The 14,441-nt window shown below is 30.8% G+C and overlaps 1 protein-coding gene across 1 annotated transcript; it reads right to left on the reverse strand.

Annotated features, from left to right (window-relative positions):
* Nucleotides 1-5,114: 5,114 nt before the first annotated feature.
* LOC125211041 (transcription factor MYB20-like) lies at nucleotides 5,115-6,753 on the reverse strand. Its single transcript, XM_048110720.2, has 3 exons — nucleotides 6,424-6,753; nucleotides 6,158-6,287; nucleotides 5,115-5,866 (listed from the first exon to the last, which is right to left on the reverse strand). The coding sequence occupies exons 1-3, from the start codon at nucleotides 6,554-6,556 to the stop codon at nucleotides 5,278-5,280; spliced, it is 852 nt and encodes a 283-aa protein (XP_047966677.1). The 5' UTR covers nucleotides 6,557-6,753; the 3' UTR covers nucleotides 5,115-5,277.
* Between the last annotated feature and the right edge of the window lie 7,688 nt (nucleotides 6,754-14,441).

The raw sequence follows: 14,441 nt of genomic DNA on the forward strand, positions 1-14,441 counted from the left end.
CAACGAGCCACGTTGTGGATTATCTAATTCGTAAAACACTAGTAATATCAAAGCAACATCTAAGTAGAGTTTGCCAATGGACATTTATCCATTATATTATACATTTTTCGTTGCATAATAGTAGAGTCATTTTATTTATGCACTCATTTTGGAAAAAAAAAATTATAAATAGTTAAAGTGACGAATGAGTAAAACAAGAGAATAATTCTGTAGATAAGATTCTTCTCAAACATTATTCTCTCTCTTACTTTTCAATCTCTTCACTTTAACTATTTATTACTATCATTTTTCTAAAACGAGTGCAGAAAATGAAATGACACTACTACTTTGGAATGAAGAGAGTTTATTACTGACTTAAGCGTGACATGTACGCGCCAAGTTCCTCGTCAAATATATGGATGGATTGGCCGTCGAAAAATTTACTGACAGACTCTATCCGTGCTTGATGATATTATTAAATTAATTTAAAATTACATAAAAGAAGAAATTAAAATTATCAACGATATATAAATAATTTAATTTAAAATTATTTGAAAGAATATATTAAAATTATCCACGAAAGTCCTTTGAATGTTATTTTAATCTTATAATTAATTACTTACTCATTTCTTCCAAATCATCCGAATCTACGATGTTATGATTAGTTTATGAAACTAAATCTCACAACTTAGTCTTTGCTGGATAATCATATGATAATTAGTCATAGTCATATCCTTCAATTAAAATAATTGCATAACTTAATTCTAGATGGTATTTTCTTGCTCATTATCGACTCACTAGAGTGGCCGATTGTCCGTAACAAGCAAATATACTAATTTTTCTATATGCAGAATCAGTGGCGGATCCAGGATTGATAAACAGAGGGGGCGAAATATATATTAGTAGGTTGGTTTAGGCGAAAATGGCAATTTTTTTCGATTTTCGGGGTGACGTCGGGGCATACGGAGGGGGCGGACATGGTAAGTTTACGTCTGAATAAGAAGAAATTAGTCGCACGGAGGGGGCGACTGCCCCCCCTCCCCCCCCCAGCGTGGCAAAATGACAACCATCAAATATACTCCCTCCGTCCCACATAATTTGACTCAGTATTCTATTTTGGGCCATCGCACATATTTGACACACTTCACTTTTACCATTTTTAGTAGTGGACCTCATATTCCACTAACTCATTTTTACTCACATTTTATTATAAAATTAATACTTTAAAAGTAGGAGTCACGTCCCACCAACTTTTCCAACACACTTTTCATTAGATTTCTTAAAATCCGTGATGGGTCAAAGTGTCCCAAATTATGTGGGACGGAGGGAGTAGAAAATAATAATACTCTTTCATCTCATCCGTTCATTCTGCGCACACATTCAAAATTACATTTTATGTTCTCTAATATATCATCAGTATGTGCAACTATCCTATTTTATACTTATTGCTCAATGTAATTCATCTCAGTTTATCACTATTTTAGTAAAAAAATATAAAACTAATTTCATAGGAGGAATAGATTTATACTGCTAAAAGATGTCTAAGAAACTCATCGATTAAATTTATACAACCACAGTACATTTTATTAAAAAGGGCAATGGACTGTTGGAAATGGGTCACTGGACTATTGGAGATGGGCTTTTAATGGGGCTTTTTTGCTTAAATGACTAAATGATCTCATACACTTTTTAAGCACATTTTGATAAGGGACATTGGTTGCACTAAAATATTGTTTGGCGCAGTAAAATTATTTGGACTTGTTTGAAACTATTTTTAAAACATTTTTACACTAAGTTACTCTTCGGTATTAAAATTAAGTTTGGATAGTTCAGAACTTATGTCACGATATGTAATACGGAGTACATTGAAATATGATACTCCCTCCGTCCCCGAATACTTGACACAATTTGTCATTTCGGTCCGTCCCCGAATACTTGACACAGTTCACTTTTTCCATTTTTGGTAGTGGACCCCATATTCCACTAACTCATTCCTACTCATATTTATTATAAAACTAATACTTTAAAAGTAGGACACACATCCCACCAACTTTTTCAACACACTTTCTATTACATTTCTTAAAATTAACTCGTGTCGGGTCAAACCGTGTCAAGTATTCGGGGACGGAGGGAGTAGTAGGTAATAGATAATCTGTGTGCAATTAAACACAACAACTAAAATAGTTGTGTTTTGTGATCTCACTACTATAGTTACATCCGTGTATATCAATTTGATATTGAGTAGTACAAATTTCAATATGAGAGATCTAGGAAATCTCTAACTCCTGTCATGAGTGAGACACTCTGTTTGGATACATAATTAAGGAATTGATAGGTAAAGAGTTAATTTAGAGAAAGAAGAGTATAAGCGAAATAAAAGTTGAGGACTGAAAATAATAAAGTAGGTGATAATATAAAGTAAGAGAAATAATATTTTGCTTAAAAAGGAAATGACTCTCACTTATGATGGGACATCCCAAAAAGGAAAGTGACTAGCTTATGGTGGGACGGATTCTTTAAATATTTCTCTAAAACAGAAAAATATTATTTTCTTAGTCCCTTAAAAATATGAACTACTCCGTATTTCAATTTCCAATCTATTCCTTCAAATTATAAACTTTCTAAAATAGGATATATTTGAGCTCACTAAAAACTAAACTAATAATGTGCAGCACACTATTTCCACTACTATACGGAGTATTTTCTTTCCATCTTACCAATCATACATAAAATTTCATATCCCTTTACGTTTATATTTTTAAAGGATGGATTGAATTTATATTCTGTAATTTAAATTAATTAATTAAAATTTAAATTAAAATAATTAATATTTAATATTCTAATCAAATCCATTTAGGGCTCGTTTGATAAGAAAGATGGGAAATAAGAAGATTTGCAAAGTAAGATAAAAAAATGCGGGTTTCGTGTCAAGATAAGCTCAAATAAGGGTTTTTTTCGTTATTGTTTGGTAGACAAGAAATGCTATCCAACCAAATTTGTGAGATACTTATTCTGGTATTTTGAGAAAAAACTATGGGCTTGGATAGACCATAGAAGGATAACACGAACTTACATGATAGGATAACTATAATACTAAACACTAGGAAATAGTCATATAAGTATCTATATCTAGGCATTACCAATTTATCAAATAGACCCTTTAGTATCTTAATCAGAAGATAGACGCGTATTTTTCCTACCAAAAAGAGGTGGGGGAAAGCCAAAGAAATAAGAAAAATAAAACGGCTTTACTTTATGACATGATGCTCATGCCATGATGATCTCATCAATAACATGCTTAATTCGAATATTACAAAATAAGAAAGTAAGTATTTGTTTGACAAAATAAGAAAGTAAATGCATCACTTGTCAATTTTCATGAAGACCGGACAGAAAATTACAAGCACGAGACTTTGAATATATACTTGTTCAAGTTTAGTTCGAAAATGACAATTAGATCAAATTAGTTATAAGTCTCTAAGAAGAAAAGCTCATTTTATTGTTTCTGTATGTAACCTTTATGGTGGTTGTTATGAATATTTTTACTTTGAAATCTATTTTTGTGTAGTTAGACAGATAAAATCATCTTTGATTTGGTTGTGACTTATATATATGAACTCGTGATCGTCCAAAATCTGAAGTTAATTTTAGTTTCAAAATCACGATATTAATCCCTTATTAACCGACAATACCTGAATGCAATATTAATCTTTATAAATTGTTTGACCAAAATAAGTAATTGACCTCATAAATATCCGTCAAATTCATATATTTCGGCTGTCTAAAATTTGAATAGACATTTTATTTAATTGTAACAAAACCTATGTATGGCGTCTTGAACGAACGCATTTATTAAAATTTCACTGATCCATGAATAAAAATCGTTATCCTTTGTTAGAGAATCCAGAATTCATGGTTTCAAGAAATATTATGAATATTATGGTCAATAATATGCTATCTATACATGCATACTAGTAAAGGTTTCTAAAGCGCGTTAAATACTTTTGAAAATATTGATTATTCTAATTTTTTTAATTTTATTTATTAACTAGACAAAGTAAACGCCATCTAAATGACAAAAAAACAGGGGCTATCCAGTGTTAAAACCAATATTGTATGCTATCCACGTTATTATTGAATTGGTTCAGTTCGAAATTTTAGAAATTTGAGAGATGTTAGATGAATGTAGTACAGAAATTGAGAGAAACAAATCACAATATTAAAAACACAATATCGCTTGCTAGGGAACACACATGTTACATCTTGCTTTTCATTGTTATCAATGCGCATCACTCATACTATCTTAATTAAATCAATGTATGAGAAATAGGAAAACTATTAATAAGAGGGCAATAGTAAAATGCTTATATACTAATGATCTTTTATCCCCTTTTCTGTGTGCAAATTTCAGTTTTTTAGGTTAATTTTGTTACTACTCCATTAATTATAGCTGAGTAAAACCAACAGGGTTATTGAATTTATTTAACTAGTCTATAATTGATTAATAGGATTATTTATTCATTCCATAAATATTCTATATGTATTTTTAATATTATATTTTTAGTAATAAATACTCGTATTAATAATTTTCATTTTGTAATAAATATTACTAAAAATAAATAATTATGAATGTATGTGGATGGGAGTGGGACATGGAGGATCTGAATCATGAGATACATAGGATGATGATATATATTATATATATAGAGAGAGAGAACAACTTATAATAAAATGAAAACATGGATACATTGGACAAAGAAGGAGAAATTAAATAAGCTAGAAAGAGAGAAACGAAACTAGTTACTCAAATGAACATGAGTGTATCATTTGGGGATTTGATGTACACACGCTTTATCCAATTTTGACAAAACACAAGATTAACTAGTTAAACAATTTTTCTCAATTTTAATTAATTAACAATGAATCCAAAATAATAAAAGAATTAAAATAGAACATACTCAATGCAGTAATTGAAGTCAAAAATAACAATAATTATTCATTGTGTAACCACAAAGTAATCCATACATTTTTTAACGGGACATGCTTTTTCATAACATAGAAAGACATTTCGAGATCACATAAATGGAATGTAACCATATAATCAAAATCTACTCGTAAAAATCAAGAATGCTAGATTAATAGTACTATATTGGATTTATTTCACGTTTTCAAAAGTGAAGTACATTTCACATAAGTAACATTTTGAAGCAAAAGTGGATTTTAATATTTTAATTAATGGTTCTTTATTACAGAAAATGGATTGAGTAAGCAAATTTACAGAGAGGAACGGAAGAGAGCTCAAAAATTCCATGAGTAGTCTTCATCCATCACCATGACTGGATATTGTAGCAAAGAAGGTTCAAAACTGGTTGCATAATCTCTCTGATCACCATCATTAATCAGCAAATCCAAACCGCTGAAATCATCGGACCACATGCTGTCCATCATGATCTCGCTGTCGAAACTCGGCAAGAAATGCAGCTCTTCCAGCACGTTTGTGGGCGAGTACGACGAAGATGAGGATGAGGACGAGGAAGAGGAAGAAGAAGAAGGTGTGGGCTCGTCGCACGAGAGTAAAATCTCATGCGGCTCTATAACCGGAATTTCGTCTATGCAGAAATCGTTGTTGACTATTTCCGTGGGGTCGGATTTGGAATTGTCGACGATTTCTTTTCCCTCGTTGCTCGCTGACTCGGCCGGATTGATCACTTCTTCAACTTTGTTTGCTTCCTCGGGAGGCGGCTTTTCGGATTCGGGTGGTGGCAGAGGCTTGTGGGTGAGGGGGTCGATTCCCATTTTCCGCAACTTCTTTTTAACGTGAGTGTTCCAGTGATTCTTGATCTCGTTGTCCGTTCTCCCCGGGAGATGAGAAGCAATCTTGGACCATCTGCACATTTATTTTTCAGATTAAATATTTAAATTGAAGGAGAGATTTTGGCTGGCAAATTGGCTTTGTCAAGCACTAAAGTGGCAAAATGATGGTGGATTTGTATTCATCAAATGTCTGCCACACACTTTGGTAATGAATTGTTGTAAATAATATTGTATTACATCAGTAGACTAAGAAGTTGAATATATGTTTTATGACAGAATTCAACTGCTTCTAATTGGCTATTAAACACTTTGGAGTAGGTGAAATTATGATTGGAAAAAAATAAAAATTGATGAAGTAAAAGACCTGTTTCCAAGCTGGGCATGAAGATCAATAACCATCTTCTCTTCATATTCAGAAAGTAACCCTCTTTTCACATCTGGTCTCAGATAATTAGTCCATCTCAATCTACAACTCTTACCACATCTCAGCAGCCCTGCACCATCACACACACAAATTAAAACCCTTCCCTTCTAAGACGAGGCGAGGCGAGGCGAGGCCAGTTTGGTATGGAAAATAAATTAATTAATTAATCGGTTGTAACAAATATGACGAATAGAAGAAAAAAGAACCTGCAAGTTTAGGGACAGCTCTCCAGCAACATTGGCCATTGGTAATGATAAAATTGATGAGTTTTCTATCTTCCTCGGCGGTCCACGGCCCTTTCTTCAGACCAACTTTGTCACAGCAAGGCTGTCTTCCCATAGTCCTAGCTTGATATGACTTGATTTTGAAGCACAATATTTGTTACAATGCAGCAGGAAGAATTAATATTGATTGATGAGACTGGAAACTAATTGATCACCACCACACTGCCTACTTATATATATAACACAAACTTCAGACAGCAAAGGTCCACCCCTAAATTAATTATAAAAAAAAATAAAAGAAAAGAAATTTCAGCACTCCCCTAAACAAATGACACGGTTTTGTATTTTTTTAAATAATAGTAATGTTTAAAATTCATGGTGAAATTATAAGTCATATATAACCCAACCTCTGTCGTGTTCATGTCAACCTCCGAAAGCTCCACATCAACATACCATTCCATTACTTAAATTTCAAGCAATAGATATCTCATACTCAACTAATTTAAACTCCTAAATTATATGGGATTTTTTTTTTAATTGTTATGTTTCAAATCTATGTAGTTCTTAACATTTGACATGTTTGTATAATAACTTAGCTTGATATCTAAGGTAAATAGTTCATATTGGATTTTGACTGCATAAGTTTAATGTGTAAGCATGAAAAACGTTTTCACCATAAAGTGTGTGATTTTTCGCTTTATTTATTTTAAGTAACTTTATTTGAAATGTAGTTTCCTTCGCTCCGACGTGTATACATATGTATATTAAAAATGTGACGAAATTCAATTAATTCTGAATTTAACTTAGTTGTGTGTTCAATGTCCATAGAAAAAGCACTTGGCGGAAAAGGGTAATATTTAATATTGTGTAAGTTTAATTAAACATCATATTACAATATTATATATATTCGAACACACATACAATATTTATATATGGGCACGCAAAGCAGCAAAATCATTGTCATTATTATCTTGTAGGCTAACATTATTTTACTCGCACTCTAAAATGGACCCACATCCTTATGTCCAAAGCAAAATCTGTCCAAGATTAACTCATAACCGAAGATTAAAAGATAAGAAAATGCAGCTGCAGTGAAGTAATTAACAAATCAACTTTACTTCTTCATTTCTTTGAGTGAATAGCAAAGCTAGGTATACTTCACATATACATGCAAATCTACATAAATCAATTGATCCTCTAAATTCTCATCATAATATTATTCATTGTACAAACACAGGTGCAGACGTCGTTAAATATCAAAATTATTATATGCACATATATGAGTGTTATTATGATTACTATTAATCTAGTAATAGCTGATATTTTTTGGGTTTAATTTCTTAAGAGGCTATTAACATATTGTCTTTGTCAATAACGATAATAAGCAAAAAAAAAACTGTATTAACTATTAACATAAAATTAATTCTCATTTACAATTTAACTTTTTCATCTCAAATGAATAAATATAATATTTTTATTTACTGTATATATACACTTTAATATTATGAATATGTTTTCCTATAAAAATATTAGGAATATTTTTAATTTTTGAATTTTCGTCTATTAATATATCCCTCCGTTTGATGATAGTTTAGACATTCTTTTTGGACACGAGATTTAAAAAATTGATGTGTTAAAGATTAAAGTGAAAAGAGTAAAGTAAGTGGGGAAATAAAGTAAGAGAGATGTTAAATTATGATAGATGACAAAATTTTCAAAAAATAAATAGATCAACTAACTTAGAATAACTCAAAATAAAATGAATCAACTATTTTGGTAACGGAGGGAGTATTAAAAAATGAGTACAAAAGTCATAGTATTATATAATATGATCATCCCACTATATTACTAGTAAGTATACTTCATCAGAGTAGATATGTACAATATTCTATATATTTTCCTTTTTTGGGAAACCAATATTATATAGTATTTTGTTGAATGTATATAGTTAAAATAATTTTATTTGTTTGAGATCAATTAGATAATTATATTGCAGAAGAAATATATTAAAGATATTTATTTGCAAGGGTGAAAACGAGATAAATATCTTATTTGAAAGAAAATGAAAGTTTGGTAACTATTTTGATATAAAAATTGTGTGATACTCTTTTCCAAACAAATACTACTTTGAGAACCTTTTGATACATTAACTACTATTGCGCATAACTTCATTCGTAATTTAATTATAGTATTAGTTTATTGGCCATAAGAAACATGGGATTATTGGAAATAAAACAGATCTAACTATACTATTTTTCCACAAGTGGTGTGTGAGGCTGTGAGCTGTTCGATAAGTAATTTAATAGGAGTAAGTGAAACTCTCCCTTTCAAATTAGAAGATTAGATAATTAAATAAAAATTCTATCTCGTGTCCAAGTTACGAATTAATCTGGAACAAGATTTTTGAAGTTCAACCTCCCAGATTACAAGTACATAGATCCAATATTATAGGAGTTAATACAGGTCTGGACACGTGTGTGAATGGCAGTATCGAGTGTTGCCGACAGGGATAATGTGGATGAATTGTTAATGAATTTTAGACCAAATCAACACAATTGTTAGTTGACAAACTTGACATCAAATTTACATCATAAATAAGCGCGACCACAATTTATCGAGCACTTTTCAAGCAGTTAGCAAATACATGTCCGTATAAGTGCGCGCTTTAGGAGAACTTAGAATATATAGAAAATACATTATTATTATTATTATTATTATTATTATTATTAAATTGATGTGAAATAAAAATGTGTAGATTGGATTGCACATCAGACTTCTACACGTGAAACAAGAAGATCGACCCATCAATTAGGATCTAAGAGCATCCACAATAGGCGCCGCCCCGACTGCGGCTAAGCCGCGGCTGTCTATTGTGGTGGAAGCGGCATCCCCGGAGGCGGACGGCTTTGTTGGAGCAGAAGGGCTTTCGCCCCGAATGCGCCGAGGACGAGCCGGAGGAGAGAGAAACGCGGCGGCCGCGGCGGCTATCTATTGCACGGCGAAACCGCTGCGGCGGTCGCCGATTTCCAATTTTTTTTTTTCCAATTTCAAATTTTTAATTGTTTTTTTGCTTATTTTTATAAATATCCCACCAATTTTATTTGTTTGTGGAGGATTCCGACTCCGCCACCGAGTAGATGGTGATATTTTTTTTTTATAAAATGTTTGTTGGACAATTTTCCGGTATCCATTAATACAACGAATATTTGGTCTCATCGTTTTTTTTAATTTTATTATTATCTCGTTTTCTAATAATTTTTAGTCCGATAATTTTAATTCTAATTGAATTAAAATATACAAAGAATAAAAATAAAATGAAATGTGGCTAACAAAAGTGCCCACTATTGTTGCGGAAACTTTTTCTTGTGGCCGTGGACAAATCAGAAATGGCTATGGACAAAAAAAGAAAAGTGTCCAGGAGAAAATGTCCTCCTATTGTGGATGCTCTAAATACACTTAGCATGTAACCGAGATTCTTCAATTGTTCGTCCATGTTCATGAAAATATCCTATCAAACCTTCTTTTGATGTGTGAAATGCACTTTTGTAGATTGTGGACTCAATCAAAAGTGATAAGAGTATAACTGTTTTGAACCCAATTCTCATCACATTTATATTCAGAGATGGAGCCAGAAATTTATTTGGAAAGGGTAAAAAATATACATAGGCAAAATTTAAGAGTTTTAAGAGGGACAATTAGTGAGAAATTAAAACAGATTTTTATTATGTATAATTTATACATGTGTGATGAAATTTGAGGTACGGCATTTGCCCATGCTAGCTATAAGCTAGCTCGGGCCTTGTTTGTATTTTTATGAATTGAGACTTCCTTGAGACCGAATAAATCAAGTCATCATCTTAGTGGTCCGTGGGTGAGAGTAAGAATAGTAGTGACTCAATCAGTTGATTGTCGATGATACGAAGTCCCAAAGTAGCTCTAGCAGATAAAGCTTACAGCATTGTCGTTGAGTTTCTTTCTAACTGTAAAGCAATCATAGAACTTAGTGATGATACTCTTGAATCTCCTCCATTTTATGCAGCCCACAAAGCAATCAAATTAGGAAAACCTTAAATGTGATGGATTTACCTTTCTTATGCGATTTCTTTGTAATTCTATAATCATTATTGTTTACTCCAAAATATGACTCAAATACTCTCAAGATGAGAAATCAATGTTATTGGTGCATTGTTAAACCTTAACCATCAATTCTATCTTAAATTATATCAACAGTTCTAGTTTTAAATCGTAATTATCTCTCACGAATGGAATAGTAACCACATATTGGTTCAAGATTTTTTTTTAAAACATAAACAACGATGAAAGGCGATTTTGATCAAAAGGAAACAACAACAAAAATTGCTTGTTATATTTTTCTTATGGCCATAACCGGCAGTTCCGAAACGAAACTAGTAGCTCTTAAATCAGCTGCATTTCTAACCAATCTGCCAAAAGATTGAGGGAGAAGATAAATGTGGGCCCTATTAACTAAGACCCGGTGTTTTTTTGTGTGTGAGAAATAAGACCATGTTCTTAATTCTTATGTATCATAAACAGGGGATAAACAAAATTGATGTTAACACGGTAAAGTCAAAAAAGGAGTTGAGAACCAATAATATTTAAGTAAACCACTTGGCTTGAGAAAATGTGGCCCTCAGTGTGAAAATGTGACTCTATGTTTGCACTGCTGATAGATTCCTTAATTCATAATTGACGAATGTCAAATTGAGATTTTCCTTTATAAATTTAATGACAGTCCAGGGTCATCAAATGAACTAAATAAAATTTGGAAGTATTTGGATAAACCTTGTACATGTATATTCAAAATTAATTATTGGTTGATTTGAATATCAGTCGATAACTTGACTTGCTGAGCACCTATATTCAGTTAAAGCTTGAGTTGTTTAATTTAGCTTAGTAAATTGAAATAATTTTTTATAAAATAATGAAATTTAATCAAATTATGATTTGTCATAACTTTTTAAAATTGAAATTACAAATAACAAAGTTTCAAAATTTTCTCAACCTTCTTTTGATAATTTATTCAGGGGCAAATTCAATTCTAAACACAAATGTAAAATTTTAGCGTTAGAAATGAATAGCGGTGTATCTATGTATTAGTGTGCCAACGTAGATGACTGAATGACGTCATGTTGAGCTTAAGAAACTAAAATTAGCTAGTATAAATTTGGTCAAATGGGACAATTAAGAATTTTTATAACCTTATGATTTGCAATTCAAATTTTGAAAGGTAAAGGACTAGAATTTGATCAAACTTCGTGATTTTAATTAATCCTAGTCGGTTTACTTTTTTACCTCTTGTTGAGCTAAAGACTTCAGGTCATATCATAGTAGAAATTTGTTTTGCATGTAAACATAGCTTAATCTGCACGACTTTTTTGCCATGCACAAACAAACTACAATAAGAATTTTTCCACACAAAAAAAGACTAGCTTGCTTGGTACACCAATATGGTTTGTGATACATATTCTGATGGCATAAAAACAAGTTGGATAAGATGTTTATGTCATCAATTGAGGGGCTTCACCTCATTTTGCCGCAATTATTAATTAAACTAAGCAAAATTTAAGAACGACAGATAAAACGTTATTTTAGCATTATAGTTAGGTCCAATTTCCGTGTAAACCATCGGATATACAAATTTAATATGTTCATTAACATCTCCGCGTATACCACATATATAGATGGAAAAATTACAATTGTATATAGCTTCTTCAATTCTACATACATTATTTGACCTTTTAAACCTACATTGTTATTTTTATTATTAGTACCACTGCTATCGTTGGAATAATATAATATGAATAGAATTAAATAGTCACGGGAATAAAACTAATGTTAATTCAAACATCATCATTTTCAACAAATAAGGATCGAAACCATAAATCAAGTGAGGGCTAATTGTTCCTGATTACTTGTTTCAAATCTATATATTTTAATATTTTGAATCGTAGATTATGTATAACAGTGACATTTATTTCACATACGTATATAATAAAGTAATGATCAATGAATTTCTTATATATATTGAGAGAGAGTTGTTTAAGGTAAGGCATTTATTCCAACCAATGAATATAAAGATGGAAATCTGTGGTTCAACAAAACTGGCATTCGTTACAAATTTATTATAATATCACTGAGGTAATCTTGATTCTGATAACTTGTTTATTATATGATTATCTTTGAAATTAAATCGTAAGTAGGATTATTTTAGTTATAGATGAGATAGTCATAATTTATTATTATATAATTATTTATTTATTTAATCTCATAAATTAAAGATAATACATATTCAATCATGAGATATAAATTTTCAAACCGAACAAAAGGATAAAATCGTCCAATTTTATGAATGTTGCAAAAAATAAAAAATAAAAAAATCGGCGCATTCACATGGTACTGGTGTTCATCAATAATGATATTGCATCAAATTGAAAATGATATACTAGTATATTATTAAATGTCTAATGTTTTTCAGGCCACAAACTATCGTATTTCCGACTAACAAGTATCATTTTTCACCACAAAAAAAGTGCTCATGTTTTCCCACAAACAATATCATCTTTCGCAGAGTGCACCATCACTAGAGTTACTACTATTAAACAAAATATTAGTCGATTTCCATATAATTCACATTAAGTCATAACCTCATTATTTCTTGTTCGTTATATATTTATTCCACATGTATATATAATTTTTTATAGAAAAAGAGAGATAATCTAATGATATATATGTATAAATCATTTTCAAATATCACCATATCATTCATGCTTTCAAATTATCATTTTATTAATAAACAATATCATGTTTAATAACAAATAATACCATGTTTCCCAATAATATTATTATGTTTCCTCACAAAAAATTACTATTATTTTTTAATTTCAGCATTTAATATATTACTAAATACAATAAGGATTTCAACAAATTTGTCTTAAATTCACTTTTAATTTAAAAAATATTATATACATAATTAAAATTAAATAGTAATATACTCCCTCCGTCCCCGATTAAGAGTCAAACTTTGACCGGACACGAGTTTTAAGAAACGTAAAGAAAAACTGGTTGAAAAAATTAGTGGAATGTGAGACCCATTTTTTTATATTGGTTTTATAATAAAATGTGAGTGAATTGAGTTAGTGGAATGTGAGACCTACTTACTATTTATGGTAAAAATGAAGTGTGACTCTTAATTGGGGACGGATCAAAATTGAAAAATGTGACTCTTAATCGGGACGGAGAGAGTAGAATTCAAATATTTGAGTGGGACGGGAGAGAGTAGAATTCAAATATTTGAGTCATTTTAGGCCCTTAATTAATACTACTATGATAACTTATTACTCAATCTCATTCATACAAAAATCACGCTGTTATCAAATCAATTTCCTCACAACCCGACAAAATAAATTTTCTCTCCTAAAGTAACTGAAAATTTTAAATCACACATACTTTTTTTAATTTAAATTATACTCTTATTTAAAATTATATCTATTGGAATGCTTTGGGGCCGAGAATAGAAAACTAATTATGAACAGCAATAAAATATTTAGGATAAAAGGCCGTCAGATCACAGTCGATTTTGACAACGGCAAAAATGTAGTGGAACTCTGTGATGGATCCAAGAAAAATGTATCCTATTTGCTTATTAATGATTGTATTTGAATAGGTATAATAAAGTGAAAGAGGCGCATAGTTGAGGTTGGCAAATATACTACATTTATACCATAGGTCCATACACTAAAAAAGGAAAATTAGGTATGTAGAGGACGGCAAATTGGCTTATTAATTTTCTATTTTCCATTTTTTATATACTCCTTTTTTGGAAATACAGATAAATAATAACGATATTGTCTAATCTCAACCTAGCTAACCACATGATAAGGAAAAAAGTTCATCCGGATTAGTTTTTGACTAAAGCTACTTCAACATATTATAAGGTTTATTTTATATAAAGCAGTGATATTATGTAGTAGTCCTACTAA

Source organism: Salvia hispanica, chromosome 3 (genome assembly GCF_029641045.1).
Source record: "Salvia hispanica isolate PSC_SH4W2 chromosome 3, Shi_PSC_v1, whole genome shotgun sequence".
NCBI lineage: Eukaryota > Viridiplantae > Streptophyta > Magnoliopsida > Lamiales > Lamiaceae > Salvia > Salvia hispanica.